Consider the following 15,921-nt stretch of genomic DNA (forward strand, 5'->3'; position numbering starts at 1 on the left):
GCTTCACTCTGGGAACTCCCCGGAGGCGGCGCTGTCGCGATCGGTTCGGGAGGCATGCTCATGGAAGAATCTTTCCCATCTCAACGTGAAGTAATGCGTTCTCTGTGTCACGCGTCTACGAACGCGGAGCGTGGCTGGCGCGAGCATCTCGTGGTCCAGGAGTCCATTGCTCAGACCTTGGCTGCTATGTGTACAACTTACAAATTCTGAACAAACTCATGAGAGGGGGTCGTCGTGAATAAACCGCCCCCTTGAGGGGTCACTGGGTGGTGCATTAAAAGAAATTACGGTGCGGTGTCGATCGCTGGCCGTAAGTATTCACATGTGTTCAGCGTCATTTCTCTCTGCCCGTTTTCGGACGATCCGGAGAATTATCACGGTGACGAATTGAATATCGGTGGCTGCACCGTATGAGTGATCTCAGCATGGATATCTTCTTTCATCAGAGCGATGCTCGAGCCCAGACATCCCCACGTCAAGGTCAGCGTCATGCGATGTTTCACGAACGCAGCGAGGCGGATACCTTTTCCTGATGTTCCTCTTAACGCATCGAGTGATGCACGAATGCGGACACCGAGAGCTCTCGCTCCGAGAGGAATGAATCTAGCCTGGTCTGGGCAAGCGAAGAAATCGAAATTGCTGCACGCTCTGTACCGAGATGAATTATTGAAAGCGGCCCTGAGAGGCGGAACCTTGAGTTTCGTCAGATCCATAAGCTTAAACCTTTCCATCCGTCAGATCCGTGGCGATGTCGCAGCAACATCCTGTTTCCGGTTCATGAAATCTCTTTATTATTCACTCGGAGATGTTGCGCCGGCGATCGAGTGAAGGACCGACATTTTGTCCCGGTTTCTCCGCCTGTGCGTGTCGGAAGTCGATCACGATTTTCTGTTCTGAGGATAGCTCCTCGGTCGTCGCCGAATACTCGCGATATCCGAGAGATGCGATAACGAGGTCGGCATGGATCGAGCTGCGGAGAAGCACGCTCATCGCTCACCGTGGGCCCTCTTCGGAGTGAAACAACAAACACTTCACCCCTCTTAGCTTTCGTGTTTGCTCGGTCGATTAATTACAGTCGATCGATGCGGACGTGGAGCTTCCGAAGCCTGCCAAGATTGCGTCTTGCAGCTGTTGGTGAGAAATGTGATTCATCCTGCGGCTCAGTGTAGTGGGCCCTTCCAACGGCGAGGCTTTTCCTCCTTTATGTCAAAATATTTCGCCCGCATCGACCGCGCTCGGCGGAGACTTTCCCGAAGCGAAGCAAGTCTCCTTAGTGTTTAAGGACACACTGAATGGAAAAGCTTCCGACATCTGTTTGCGGATGATGGCCACCTTCCACCGACTTTCATCGATATTTGGGCTCTGTCAGTGCGAGTCTGACTTCTGTAATACGGTCCGGAGCTGCCCGGCTGCGCATGCAATCGTTATCTAGAGGGAAAACTCCATTGCTCCAAACCGTACTCTCCTAGTTTTTATTTAGGTCTATCGCGAGCAGAATTCTCCGGGATGAAGATTGAGTGGAGCGCCTTCCAGTTCTCAGCCAGGAGGTGTCAGAATGCAAATGTCGACACTCTAGCCCCTTCATATGTCGACACCGGTAGTCTCAGAGCGGGTTTCGCGGGAGCCAGAGCGGAAACGCTCAAACTCCAGAAGTACGAGGATCTCGCCGCGAACTACGTCGTGTGCCCGCTGGCGTTCGAGACTCTCGGCGGCCCTGGCCCCGTAACGCAGAGACTGCTGGATACAGTGGGTCAGTTAATCGAGGAAGCGACGGGATGTAGGCGAGCGCGAGAGTACCTCTGCCAACGGCTATCAATTTGCGTACAGAGAGGTAATGCGGCTTCCGTCATGGGAACCATGGCCGCTTACAAGGGACCTGCTATGGAGCTGCCGTAAGGCCTGACTAGAGTGGGGACAGATAAGCCCATCTAAATCTGAGAATGCAAATTCGTACGCGAGGAACCGATACCGTCGCGAGGAGTTTCGTCACCTCTCTCTCACTGGTATCGAGTCAAGCAAGACCCCCTGAGATGGACACCGTACTCGCGAACGTAAGCTCTTATGAGAACTGGCAGAAGCTTCCACGACCCGAAAGAGCTGCAGTTAGCTGCAGGCTGCTAGAGCTACTGCTTCGAATCTACCGCGCACTCCCGGCGTGCGGTATGATTGAGATCCGATACCGAAGAATAGCCTCGGCTTCGAGTACAGTATCGAGAAGTGCTTTTCAAGGTGAAATCAGGCGCCCCTGTCGATGTGATTCCTCGATGCGACGGTTCGTCGTTCGGGTTACAAACATTTATATCTTAATTCCCGGAGAAAGAGCGACACTCAGCTTGCCGTATTTGCTCGATCATATGATATCGAGAGAGGCTGATGAAAGAGAGTTCCGGGCAGGGGGTCAGAGATTGTGCGAAAAGACTCGCGGAAAGGGCTGAGGGGACGGTTAGAAATTTCTCGGCAAGCCGACTTCACGCTGCGCATCGAATCATTGAGGATCTCACGTATGTCCTCTGAGCGGCTTACACTGGGGGATTTGTGTACGAAACCTATTTTTGCGATTTTAGGTGAAATATTTTTAATTAAGCAGAGAAGGAGCGGTCGCCGGAAAGAAATATGGGTGTTCTGTATAGCCCAGCTCAGGACCTTGAAACTCTTTTGCTTCTCCATCCCCAGCCGATCGTCCCTGGGCGTAGTGCGCCCTAAACCGTTTTAAGTTCCTACATCCAGCGGCATCCAAGCTGATGGTAGTTTTCCTGGACTTCCCTCACCTTTGAGATTCTAGCTTAAGTCTTCCGTGGTGCAGTATCTAGCATCGAGCTGATTTATTGACGGAAGTTTGGAAAATTGCATCTCTTTCCCGGCGTTTTGCTAAAATTCTCACTCGGTTGCGCGCGAAGCGATTTCAACGGATGGAAATGCATCCGACGCTTTCACCGAGCTTCCCAACGAACCCAAACTCGGCCCGAGGCGACCGCTACGGATATGCTCGAATTTTCCATTGCAGCCGGTGGGTCAAATCGTACAATCTGCATTTAGTGTTGAATGGCGGCATTGGCCACCATTTCGGAAATTCGCGATTTCAAAATAGATTGATCATACTGAACTTAGAGCGAGATCTAGCTACCAGACCCCTCGCACTTGTGTTCCCGCCGGATGAGGGCTAGAGATCGATTCGCTGATATTGCTTGAATATGGTACATGAAAGTCGGTTACTATCGCCCGCACAAAATTCCATCCAAAGCCTCCAATCTACTCCGCTCCCAGGGAGGTGAAGGAAAACAAGTATAGTACCAATAGACGACTTCATTCGGTATCGGGGTCAAAGTCCAGGTCTCTGTCGACACGCTCCATCACACGTTCGTCGCACTATCATCATCTCTTACGAGTGCTTCCTGTGGCTTAAAATTAGCGGATCAGACGAGGCTAATATGATATGCATGATGTCTTCGTTTGTTGTCCACCTCCAGAGAAGGACGTTTGCAGCGGGAAGCGCCCGCGGCTGTGAATCCTGTACGAGGAAGACGGGGCCGCAATGAATGGTCTTCATGATTCCGATTCGAACATGTTAGAAGGCGTTTATTGCATGCGGCTTCTATGGGGAGAGGAATGCTGGAACGAAATCTGTGTGAGGAAGCTCCTGTCGCCCTCCTGTCTTCTCACGGAAGCTCTCTGAGCACACCCGCCAATCAAGCTAATTGTAAGTAGCGCAAGTTATATGCCGGAATGATGTTTGACCAGTCCGATATCTAGAGCTGAGAGCTTGATGTTGTTCGTTCCGACTAAATATCTGAGGGTGCTTCATATCCGACTATTGGAGCTTTTCGCCATTTCTATCGCACGAGCACCTTCACTCGACAGAAATTCGGCCAGCCCGTAGTTTCCGCTCGCGGACGGAGTGCCGCGTTTCCAGCTGCGAGAAACTCGCTTCGGAGCAGCTAGTACCTCAAAATATACTCCTGAATATGACGCGATCAATCCACCGGGCTTTAGACTCTTGACTATCGGTGATCGTGTTCTGCCCCAAGAAGGATAAAGTGAGGGTCCAGGCCTCGCAGCGCGTGGAGCTGCCTGGGGCAGACCCCAATATTTCATGAAAGTTTCGACGCCCGTCAGGCACCCTGTAGGAGAACGGCTGTCTCTCAACACATGGAGTCGATTCTCTGTCGAGATTCCTCTTCCGCGGTGCACTCGCTTCATCATCCTGGAGCTATTTTCATCTAATGACGTTTGAGGAAAGTCTCCGATTTCCGGACCGGCGCTCATATCCGGATTCTAGACGCGCTCTCCCGCGATTCCGACCGAAAAAACAAGTCACGGGCGGAGCGTTCGACTCCCGTTGCCCAGACTGCGCCGGCCCATACGGATAAGGGCAAGAAGGACCGTTCTCGGCTCAATCACAGTCGGACTGGGCCTCAGGGGATCAATCGACAAGATTTCGAGTAGTCCTCGGCATTTATCGTGGCAGAAAACCCCGCTTCGATTCCGACGCTATATGTGAGTTGAAGTACATATGCCGAAGTTCGGTGAGCCAGATGAAACTGATCGGCTGGCTGCGAGCTCTCTCGGGAATAGGTATCGTCAAAGGTTGCTCCCATGTGTACCTACAGTCGTTGCTCATCTCTTGCGCTGCAGAAGGACTCGATTCCTTTCCTGGTATCGCCGTCGATTCGAACTTGATTATACATAGTTCCTCAGCGTTCGATCCAAACTGGATCAGAGATCCGTTCGCGTATCTTCACCAAGGGATTCTGCCTTTTTCCGATGTAAGGCGTCAGGTTGCGCCTTGATTGACGGGAACTCCACGTTCGGGTTCATGAATCCATGTGTTCCGTTCGAAAGGTTACACGCACGCACTCATACCAGTCGATCTCGCGTCCGGGATTTTTGGTGGCTCCGGTGGTGCCATGATGACGCTTGAAATCCTTTACGCGACCGTGCGTAAGCTTCTGAGCGCGACTAGTACCTACTTCAAGGATTCGGCGACCATCCCCGCTCTTTCAGAAACTAGGTTTTGTTTTCCGCTTGAAGTCGATCCTCGCCAGATTCTCGCTCTTCCTGAGCATTCGTTATGCATGAGATATTCCGTGAGAACCCGAAAAGGCTCTGAACTTTCATATGGATAGACACGATGACAGAAAGCGCCGGATCATCTTCGGAACCTGATTGCTGATTGTCGCTAGAAACGTACCTCGGCCGATACTTCCCCGAGTTTTGAGATCCCCTGCAGCACCAGGTGGTTTTCAGGAGTCGACTTTCGAGGAAGAATAAGCTCCTCCCTACCTGGGGAGCACTTCGGAATGAGAGCTCTTTCGTGTCTCATCCGTGAACGTGTCGTGGAGAGTGACCGGAATCGACAACGGACGATGAAATGTTTGTCTCATGAGGAAGTGCTCCTGCCCGTGACTCCCGGACAGGAGTCAAAGCCATGTGCCGCGACATTGGAGACGGCATATTGCACTTTCAGCCTACATTATTATTCATGGAGGTAATGGGTACAAGCATGTCCGCGATCCGGATTTCCTCTAGGGAGCAGAGCGGGAGGAGTCTCTCAGACGATTTTCCTCCATTATCCCCCGGAGCGAAACTCTTCGATCCCGAAATATCCTCAGCTGTCTTAAATTCAAGACTTTGGATACCATACAGCTGATCCTCGATTGTCCTATTTCCTCGGACGCTGCGTGAAACCACGCAGGGTTCTCTGAAGAGTTAAACGATAATTGTTGTGTAGCGATGATCCCACATATCAAGACAATTCTCTCTCCACAGTCAGATGCTCTTGACGCAAGAATCATGAGAGCCCGCTCCCGCAGAATCCCTGCTTCGACGGATCTACCGCGACGAATTTGCCGATGATTTGGGAACAAAACATGCCCCGGGGGCGTCAAGAGTCATGACCAAGACAGCATGAGTCTCGTTACGATCGTGTTACATCTTGATATGTACTCTCCGATTTCGAGATCTGCGCAGAAGTCGACTGCTCCGGCACCGCGTCGAGATCGGGAAACCTATGGAGCCCATTCTGACCTCGGAGGTTCGCGATACGATCGAACGAGTGACTCCGGCGGAGTGATTCTCCTCGGAAAGAAACCTCAGGACTCGGGACGGTCGTGACGGGTCGCAGCCAGGCCACCTTGAACCACGGCTTTCGATGAATCTGAATCAGATGCGAGATATTTCTCCTCTCTCTTGAGCTCACCACTCAATGCGAATACGGACGTCCCGTCCCACGCACTGCTTCAAGAGGATTATGGCTACGATCCTCACTGGAACGATTTCTCCGTCGCGAGTCCGAATGAATTCGAGACCCGATCTCCGGACTTATTTCTCCCGTTTCAGCTCAGCTTTCGTCATGGAAAAAAGAGAAGGGGCTCGCGTCACTCGCGGGACACTAGAGCTTCATCCTTGCCCGATAGCCACAATTCTCATCTCGAGACTCGGCAATGGCGGAGTGCTTCCACTCGAAGGGAGCGTCTTCTCGGAGAGATCGAAGATGCTTTAAAGGGGTCTCTCACTGAGAGAAAGAGCCATAAGTTATCATTGGGTTTCAATTGATGACTTTACCAAGAGCTCCCCGGATCTGCCGATAATCATATGAAAAATCTTACAAAAAGTGAGAACAGCCGGGAAAAGGTAAAACGGAGAATCTTGCAGATCCCAGAAGACAGATTCCGCCGTGAGCGCAGATCAACAACAAGCGAAGGAAACAGAGATTCAGCGCGTGAGATTCAACCATGGAACCTTTCCATGTAGAGAATTGAATCGTCGCCAGCTCCTGCAGGAATTCCGGTGAGAGATAAGTTTCTCTCCGAAGCGCTTCCTTAGCTCAGAGGCTTAATAATCAGAGACTATGACTGAACGATAAATGATTCTTTAGCTTTCGTCCAGACTGGGATTTTATCTCGGGTGCTCCAATTTCGTGCCCTCTGCAAACGGCTCGGGAGCGAGCCTGAGCGTTTCCACGTTTTTCGAACTTGAGACTTTCGGGATCGAATTTTCCCGAACGATAATACTCCTCTCAGCGCAGGCCTCGCCGCTGTTTGGAAGTCATAGTCACCCTCGTATTTACAATTCGAGGCCGTCCTCGAATTACCACAACGGCGGGTTGTTCCTCGCTGAGATTGGGGTTTTGAGCTGCTCGCGACTGATATCGGCAGCAGGATCGATGTGGCGATCAACCTGACTCTCGGGGGTCAATCTCAGCTGGTTTAATTAAGGCCCATTCTGAGCGTTCTGGATGTCCAGATCGACTTCCCGGAGGGAGGGGTTTGGGGACTATCGGGGACTGAGGCGACTGTTGGACATTCCGCGACGCTTAACTGAGAAATGGCGGCATCGAGGCCAGCGTCCGGATACTCCGACAGCTACATATGAGCGATGGGAGTCAATGGAGTCAAAACAAATCTCGGACGTATATTGAGAATGAATATTTTCTCCATCGTTAGGGGTCGTCACTATTTCAGGCGGATGGCTGCGTGAAGGAGTGCTAGAGCCCGCCTATCTCACGCTTCTCAGCGCCCCGAGCATGCTTATCACATTAGGAGCCGTTCATGAGGAGAGAGCGAGCGACCATTGCTTCGTACTTGAGGACAGCATCCTCTCGCTGAATTATATCTGTTGAAGAAAGTGATAGTTCCTCTTATTCTCGGAAAATGCCGAGACATTGCTGTCGCAGACTGATGGCTCAACACTTAGGCGATCAAGGGGATATCACCGCGATTCTGTTCATATTCGTCGATCGAGCCACGATGATATACCCGAATTGGAGGGCTTGCCCTGATTGAGTAAGCGATGTTTCCCCGAAAGCATTGGAGGTTTGATTGGGGGCTGTGTGTTCGAAGTTTTTGAATCGATCCCTTTCTGCAGGGGATGAAAGGAAGCTGGTTCAGTAAACTCGAAGCCAGGACCTGTTTGGCCGACATGAAACCGCGCCACCCCAGACCTAGCTTCCCCGAAGTTCATTCCATAATCCGCTCGTTCCATTCGCTACTCCTGTATGTATTTCGACCCCAATCACCACGGATGTTCCATTTTAGTCCATCATTCCCATGATTGAGTGGCCTAAAGCCAGATTTCTATTGGATTTTTGAGCACGGATGTGCAGTCCTCGAATTTGGCGGGTATTGGCGCCACAGCGTTGTTTACATCTCTCCCCCGCGCCAGCATCGCTGCGAATGTGTTCTCGGCTAGCGGTTTTTACGACGAGTGATTGAGTCAAAGAAGAACCGAAGGTGAGAATCGCGATAATTATACATGTCATGTATTCCTACTTCTTGGAGAAGCTTTCCTATGAAAAGTGTCTGGGGATCAGGGCACAGTGTGCTTAATTGCTTCGGGAGAAAGAAGGAGCAGAACTGAGCGATTCGTTCCCTGCGTTCCTCGCGGGAAATTCACGAGAAGAACGGGTCGCTGCAATATTTGAGCCTGATATTCATACCTAGAGGACGATAAGCCTCGCCGATGCCCGTCTCTCACTGATTTTCGATCTCCGGTCAGACTGATCTGTGAAGCATCCGGGCGTATTCCCTGACCGCGAAAATGGTTGACTCAAGAAGGAGAAATAAAGAAAACAAGAAAGAAAACCTCAGTACTCAGAGAAAAGAGGTCTCTTCCAAACAGAAACAAGCCGTCAAGAGTGAACGTGAGTAAATATGAGTGTATTCGGAACGCCAGATAAAGGCGAGGTTCCCCTATCCTTCCATCGCGGGCTGGATCAGCATTCAGTAATTGTGTGTGTCGATCATGGTGCTTTTGCGCTGGTCCGCAGGAGAAATCGTTGCATGCTGGGAGTCACGAATATCGATCAAATGATTGAATCCTTTCTCTTTGTTCCCCCCGAGTAGAGAAGGACAGCTCCTCGGAACTATCGAGCAACGGTCTGTCGGACGGAAAGTCTCATCAATTGGAAGAAATTATGGGATGCACCGAATGGCAGGGTCAGCTGGTATTTCTGATAAAGTGGTTGAATGAACCCGATCCGCAAGTTGTACCGGCTGCCATTGCCAACATCAAATACCCTCAGGTCAGTTGAGAGGAAAAAAGCGCAGGGCGCTTGACGATATATTCGCACGGAGGAACACTGACGAGAAACTTCGTCCTTCACAGAGAGTCATAGAGTTTTATGAGAAACGCATCGTCTGGGACCAAAACATGTGATCCAGCCCCTGGCCTGATGGAGTTTCATTATGGCGTCTGGCATTCCGGATGGATCGAGCCTATTTTTGTAGAGAATGATGTTGAACTGTTCAAAATAATGTACTTATATGGTCATAGATTTCATCTCATGTACGGCTGTGGATGTGTACAAATAAACACGGCTCCACGGGAAATGTGGAACCCGTATATTTTGTGAGAAAGACTGCCGCATCGCCCTGTTTCAATAACATGAGAGACACATGCTGGACGCTTTTCAAGGATCGACGAGGCGGGAATCTCCGGGACTCACCACGCAATCATTCGAGCAATTCTGAGGTCCATACTCGACGAGCAAGAGGTCAGAACCGCTAATGAGTAGGATCTCAGGGAATTGATGCATTCGACGCTAGCGATTTCCTCCAGTCGATTTTTTCATCGATGAGATGGCCGCGTCTCACGTCCTTGTCCTCTGAATTTGATGTGAAGCCGAATCCGATGCCGTCGGGGGAGCTCCAGATCGACCGATGCAAACCATAGAACGTAGCCCTCACGAATCTCGAAGCTTTGCCTTCTCAAAGTTAGAGAATTGACGCATAGCGGCGCTCTTCGTGAGACATCACGGCACGTATGAGCAGGAATGTCGATCACACTCGTCGAGTCTCTGGGACAAATGTTCCCGCTCTAGGTCTCTAGGTACATTCTTATACGTCCGGTTCATGCGCTTGCGGTCTTCTATGAGAACGATGAGCAGACATGAGAGCGAGAATCGCCCTAGCACTCAATTCGAACCGACAAAAAAACGTTCGCTTTCTCTCAAACGAGTTGTGATTGCGCGCGATTTCTCTCGGACTCGGCATCGTGAAACATTGGAGATTATGCTTACAGGAGGGGCGGAGCCGTTCATGGGAATGTCCGCGAGCACCTTCAAGGTCCAATTCGGTTGTATCATCTAGTCTATTTCCGGGCCTCACCACAGGGCTCGTATCTCAGTGCTCGCCGGGAGATACCTCGGATCGAGCCGCAGGAATGTCTTGAAGCCGATGCCTTCCTCTGGAAGAAATAAGGGACTTTCCTGCTCTGTCCGGGCTGGCTCCGGAACGATCACCGACGCGAATGGGACTTGGATTGTTTGTTGATAGCGATGAGATTTCGAGGCGAGACAATGCCAAACTCTGGATCTCGGCCCTCAAACCATGACTGCGATGGAGTTTACTCAATTATGTGCGCTCAGCTGAAACTATTGACTAAGGCGAGGGAAGTGCTCCGAGCCCTCCGAAACCGCTGCAAAAGTGGGGATCCATCAAACCACGGCGATGGAATGGGCGAATCTGTGCTGCGGAAAAAAAGTTTCTGATCGCGATAGTTGCCTTCGAATCGTCGACTCCCGGTTCAACAGCTGCGAGAACTGTCAGGATTCATGGTCGTTATCAAGGGATCTCATGCAGTTGTTCGACCCTGTCGAGGAAGCTGACTTCCGGCTGCCCTCAAGCTTTCCAGGAATGTTTCCAAATCAGGGAGAAATGGAGTATGTATCTCCAAAGACGAAGCTATCGTCCCTGACCCGATGGTCCGTGGGCAAATCCGTCATTGAGTAATTGTTTCTCACAGATAGTCCTGACCCAGAACATGGGTTCGAAGGGTTGTAGAGTCGCCTTTCGGAGCGGTGATAATGTGGAGATGGCGTATCCGTACCCGCCCGGATAAGTTTCTCGATCTAAACTGAATTTTCTCGAGGAAAAAAAACGGCGAGGGGCGGCATCCCCCCGCTTGGCTCAAGGGAGCTAGGAATTCCGAGTTAGCGCCCCAAGCGGCATATCAGTTTTCCACGCCACTAGCAAGTTCCGAGGATACTCGGTGTCCCGAATAACTTCTGAGTGCCTCCGAAGACTTCGCGCATCCACCGCCCGAGGGGAGTCGAATCCTATTCATCGGGAGAAATAAGGTCTCGAATGCTTCGAGAGACCAATTTCGGAGTATCGGCCTCAATAAGTTCCCTAGAGACGATTGATCAGCGCCCGGGGTCAGAGCTCGTTCACTGACGCAATTCCCACTATCCTCGCTCGAATAGTATAGTCAGATTTCGAACGCATCTCGGGCTCTCGACGTAGAAATTTTTCACGGCTGTTTCGTCCCGCTCGGTTCTGGAAGTTTGGAGCAGATAGTCTCCCTGCGGTTTGCATCGGAGGCTTGACATCAACCGCGAGTTGACGCGAAAAGCGGATGAGATCCCGCCGTTTCAACAGGCGTTGCAAAAATCTGGCTCCCCTTTTCCAGGTGAGTAATCGTGAACCACCAGCATCGATTTACATTGCCCAAGTACCTTAGTTTCTGAGAACTCCGCGAGAGGAGCTCAACTTGCGCGCGGGGGAATCGAGTCTCTTTAGAATAATCTCGCTCGTGAGAGAAATTCCCCGTTGCCCTCATCGCAACGAGTCCCAAGAATCTTCTTCTGAAAGGAGAGACACAGTATGGAGGACAGCAAGATGAGGACGCGGCCGCTCGCTCGGGCTCTCGGAAACGCTCTGAGCTGTGAGGTTCTAACATTCAAGCAAAGATCATCACCATCAGGCACCTGCAAATCTTGGTGTCCAGCCGCTGATTGAGGGAACCCGACTGGGATAGCCCTCTCGATTCCATCGCCCTCCCAGTGAACTCTCCTCCCTACCCTGAAGCTTTCCTGCGTACGATCATGGCGCTTCATGAAACTCCGGAATCCTCCTCTCGCTCAAAAAATTCATTTTCTCACTCGCTCTCCAATCCCAATTTGATGGTCGAGCGGCTCAGCCATCAACACGAGGCTGCACCATCGAGGTAGCGCGAGAACATCCGGCATCCGGCAGAGAGAAACTGCTGTTCGTTTGGTTGAGTACGGCGAGAATTCTCGTGAAAGCACCCTGAACTCCAACGAGGAGACGCTCTGAGCTGATGGAGAAGCTCACGGAAGTGAGTCAATCCCGATTGTATTAGCTAGCGTAGTTTGTAGACCGTCCATCAAGGAACTGCATCACCTGCCATTCGTGTTTATCTCTCGCTTTGGTCTCCGGTGTCCTTCACCGACCAGGACCGATCCGTGTCGAACACTCGCTTTTCTTTTTTTTTTCACAAATTGAGATGTTCATTAGACTTGTGAAACCCTGTGCTTTCCCTACCGTACATGTGAAAAATCATGCGGCCGCGTTGTGTAGTTCTACAATCAGAGACGGTCCCGGCTTGAGCGAATTCATCCAAAACGAAATCCCGAAAGGAGAAACATGGGAGACCTACAAGGGGAAACTGAGGCGCGAACCCGGAGAAAATGAACGACTCCGCCTCCCCCCATGGCTGAAGACAGATATACCCCGCGGAGAAAATTATACCCGTCTGAAGAGTTCGTTGAGAAGCAAAAAGCTGCATACTGTATGCGAAGAGGCTCGGTGTCCGAATATGTCCACATGTTGGTCCGGCGGTGAAAATGAAGTCGCGACAGCCACCATCATGGTCCTTGGCGACACCTGCACGAGAGCTTGCCGTTTCTGTTCTGTGAAAACCTCCCGGAATCCACCCCCGCCGGACCCAGAGGAGCCGGAGAATACCGCAAAAGCGATCTGCGATTGGGGGATCGATTACGTTGTTCTCACATCGGTGGATCGGGATGATCTTCCCGATGGGGGGGCCGCTCATTTCGCGAAAACTGTTCGAGAAATCAAGAAGCGTAAGCCGGGACTTCTCGTCGAATGTCTGACAGGCGATTTCGGTGGCGACCTCCGTGGCGTCGAGACTGTTGCTCAATCCGGTCTTGACGTTTATGCGCATAACATAGAGGTGGTGCCTGAACTCCAAGCCATGATAAGAGATCGTAGAGCGAATTTCACCCAGAGTATCTCTGTTCTGAAGAAAGCCAAAATGGCGAAGCCAACGATACTGACCAAGACGTCGATCATGTTAGGGTTTGGCGAATCAGACAAGCAAGTGAAAAACGCAATGGACTTGTGTCGGGAAGCGGGAATCGACTGTTTCACCCTCGGTCAGTACATGCAGCCAACGAAACGACACGTGAAAGTTGTAGAGTACGTTCATCCAGATAAGTTCAAGAAATGGAAGGAATACGGCGATCAGCTGGGTTTCGTTTATACGGCCTCTGGACCACTAGTCAGGAGCAGCTACAAAGCAGGAGAATACTTCGTCAGAAATTACCTCCAGAAGAAGAAGAAGCTCGGAGAGATGAATCTCCCTTAGCGAGGACAATCGGGTGTTGCCCTGTTATGTACATACGATACTATATGAGAACGGCGAATACATTAGAGACTGTTTTCAATCAAAGTCTTTTCTTTGGTCTCCTGGCCCAAGCAAGACTGCGTGGGCGTTGCGAGGCGGGGGGAATTCCGCGACAAGGTTTACGGGAGCGGGAAAACTTGACGGAAAATTGTGCCATTTAGAGACTCGGATGGGATTCCGCCACTTGGAATTTATCCCTGCAGAATAACGTTCACTGAACTTTCGCGGGAGTTTATCTGTAATCAAGGCGATCACCGTCTTATCGAGGCCAGCACATGTAACCGAGCTATCGTTCTAGGTCGTAGAAGAAACGATGGATGACACGGAATGCTCTGGCGATGTGGACTCTCATATGGATTTCACCAGCGAAGATAGCCCTCTCCATTGCTACTGCGGGACCAAAGAAGTCGACGTTTTGTCGATGATACCATGCAACGGTTGCAAGCGTTATTTCCATCAGGATTGTTTCAAAACGAACAGATTCTCCACACTTGTTGGCGACCGCTTCATAAGTTTAGACTGTGAGAGCTGTGGCGAGAAAGGTGAAAAAGTCACCCGGCGACCGTTCACTTGGCCCTCGGCCGTCTGCTTGACATTGTACAATCTGCAGATGAACGGCACCCACGGGAAAAAAGGCTACTTCCAATGGCGGGAGCAAGTCTGTCGCTTCATAGAGGAACGGTGGACGCAGTTTTTCCCCGACAGGAAAAAAGCTCCAAAGTGGCAAGGCGCCGTCGCTTGCACCCTGTCGACCAGCGCCGGAGTGACTTTCCAGAGCGGAATCAACGACGTCGGGGAGCCGGGCTGGTGGAAACTCATAAATAACATGCCGCCGGATCCGAATGTTGCGATTTCACAAAAGCCCAAGAAGCGTCGCATGCCTGCTGGGGATCTGCACCCAGTTGAAGAACTTGGGCCGAGGATACGCAAGAAAGTCCTCCCGGACAGCGTTTACCAGAACTACACCATTAGAGATCCGAAGCCGAAGACAGAAGACACGGGCACTCATGCCATGAACTCTAACGTCGAGCATTCAGACGCGAAGCCTGCGCCGAATGAGCACAATTGTGAGGCTTCCAACGATTCGAGTATGGAGTGTCCGGAGGACGCAGAGAGCGCTGCGGAGGAAACGCTTGTTCACCCGAAAGAACAGGCCTTGACCGTGAAAGCTCTCCCGATCGCGCGCCTCCCCCCGCACGATGAGGAGAAGTTGCTGCAGAAATTGGAGTCATTCGTTGCTTCTGGGTCTCCGATGACGCCGAAACAAAAGAGATTCCTGAACAAACTCCGAGTTCGCCAAATGAAGCGAGATCGGGGATTAGAGGTGTTCGACCTGGATGGCGAATGTACGCGACTCACGAAGCAGTCGATCAATTCCGATCATGAGGTGCTCGATAGATTCGTGCACACCAACGTCATAAGCACACCGATGACATTTGATTCTCAGGAAAAGTTCTCCGTCAAGCTCCTCGGTACGAATGCCGCCTTCACTCAAATTGGCTTCCGTAGTCCGTACACGCACCGGGATCTGAAACCCTTCATTTTTCGGGATTCCCACCCAGACTATCCGAGAATTCGATTGATGAAAGAAATTTGCTCGCATCGACTGATTTCGGAGTGCGAGCGGACCGAATACGCTGTCAAATCGGTGGATTTCGTGTACGTCCGGCCCCATCATATCGCTGTGGTGAATTCTATTTGTAGATCCTTCTTTTGGGAAGGTATCGATATGTCGGATCAATTAAATTATCCAGAGTTCAGCATCGTCGCACTATACGGTAAAATCGTGATTGGGTTTGCCTTCATGGCTCCTTTGGCGAACTGCAATGACGCGTACTTGAGTTTTCTGTGGACTCATCCGCATTTCAGAAGAAGAGGTCTCGCCCGATTCATGCTCTATCACTTGACTCAGAGCTGCGCAGGGAAAGACATCACACTGCATGTAGCCGCAACTAATCCGGCCGTTTTCTTGTACCAGAACTTCAAGTTCCGGATTGAGAAGTACTGTATGAATTTCTACGAGAAATATCTGCCGGGGCCGTCGAGAGAATGTAAACACGCTCTCTTCATGAGACTGAAAAGGTGACTGGCTCGGGTCCGCGGTACTGCCGGAAAGCCCTTCGTTCTGTCTGTTGTAATATGTTGTTCTCGTTTTTGTTTTCGATAGAGATCTAATTGTCGATGGCTGACGATGACTTCCGTCCATGTTACCCCGACTATCCGTTCTGCTGGCAGGCCCATCAAATTGTGTCTAGGACGGCAATAAAAACAGAATATAACTAAAAACATACCCCGTGTTCGTCGTCATGTCTAGTCTGGATCCCAATCGATGCCGACTGACAAATTATTAACTCACGATTCCGACGTTTTGGGGGGCCAAGCCAAGGGGATTCCAATTCGCACATTCTTACTCATCTCTCGACTCACAGGGAAGGGCGATTGAATCGTCACCAGAAGTTGTCCAATTTGAGGATCCGCGATCGAGGAGAAAGGTTAGGAGGAACGATAATTCCCTTCATGCTCGCTCTTTCGCTA

At 51.0% G+C, this 15,921-nt stretch overlaps 3 protein-coding genes across 4 annotated transcripts; all 3 read left to right on the plus strand.

The window, feature by feature from the left end:
• The first annotated feature begins 8,152 nt into the window (after positions 1-8,152).
• LOC100899535 (chromobox protein homolog 1) lies at positions 8,153-9,353 on the plus strand. Of its 2 annotated transcripts, none has more exons than XM_003738833.1 (4): positions 8,153-8,228; positions 8,494-8,638; positions 8,841-9,019; positions 9,103-9,353. In XM_003738833.1, the coding sequence occupies exons 2-4, from the start codon at positions 8,536-8,538 to the stop codon at positions 9,151-9,153; spliced, it is 333 nt and encodes a 110-aa protein (XP_003738881.1). In that variant the 5' UTR covers positions 8,153-8,228; positions 8,494-8,535; the 3' UTR covers positions 9,154-9,353. The 2 variants fall into 2 exon arrangements, with proteins under 2 accessions (XP_003738881.1, XP_018497383.1); XM_018641867.1 differs by having other exon boundaries at positions 8,159-8,228; positions 8,439-8,638.
• A 2,890-nt stretch (positions 9,354-12,243) lies between these two features.
• Las (lipoyl synthase, mitochondrial) lies at positions 12,244-13,423 on the plus strand. Its single transcript, XM_003738869.1, has one exon. It carries the CDS (start codon positions 12,244-12,246, stop codon positions 13,345-13,347), a length of 1,104 nt encoding a protein of 367 aa, XP_003738917.1. The 3' UTR covers positions 13,348-13,423.
• A 276-nt stretch (positions 13,424-13,699) lies between these two features.
• Atac2 (Ada2a-containing complex component 2) lies at positions 13,700-15,472 on the plus strand. The gene has a single exon (XM_003738870.1). It carries the CDS (start codon positions 13,700-13,702, stop codon positions 15,470-15,472), a length of 1,773 nt encoding a protein of 590 aa, XP_003738918.1.
• Positions 15,473-15,921: the final 449 nt, after the last annotated feature.

The sequence above is a fragment of the Galendromus occidentalis genome, unplaced genomic scaffold (genome assembly GCF_000255335.2).
Source record: "Galendromus occidentalis unplaced genomic scaffold, Mocc_1.1 scf7180000076336, whole genome shotgun sequence".
NCBI classification, from domain to species: Eukaryota; Metazoa; Arthropoda; class Arachnida; order Mesostigmata; family Phytoseiidae; genus Galendromus; species Galendromus occidentalis.

Excerpts from the sequence above, each read along its gene's own strand:
- LOC100899535 (XM_003738833.1), top strand. The coding sequence starts at position 8,536 with ATGGTTGACTCAAGAAGGAGAAATAAAGAAAACAAGAAAGAAAACCTC. Across the intron at positions 8,639-8,840 it reads ACAAGCCGTCAAGAGTGAAC|AGAAGGACAGCTCCTCGGAA; the intron begins GTGAGTAAATAT and ends CCCCCCGAGTAG. Across the intron at positions 9,020-9,102 it reads CCAACATCAAATACCCTCAG|AGAGTCATAGAGTTTTATGA; the intron begins GTCAGTTGAGAG and ends CGTCCTTCACAG.
- Las (XM_003738869.1), top strand. The coding sequence starts at position 12,244 with ATGTTCATTAGACTTGTGAAACCCTGTGCTTTCCCTACCGTACATGTG.
- Atac2 (XM_003738870.1), top strand. The coding sequence starts at position 13,700 with ATGGATGACACGGAATGCTCTGGCGATGTGGACTCTCATATGGATTTC.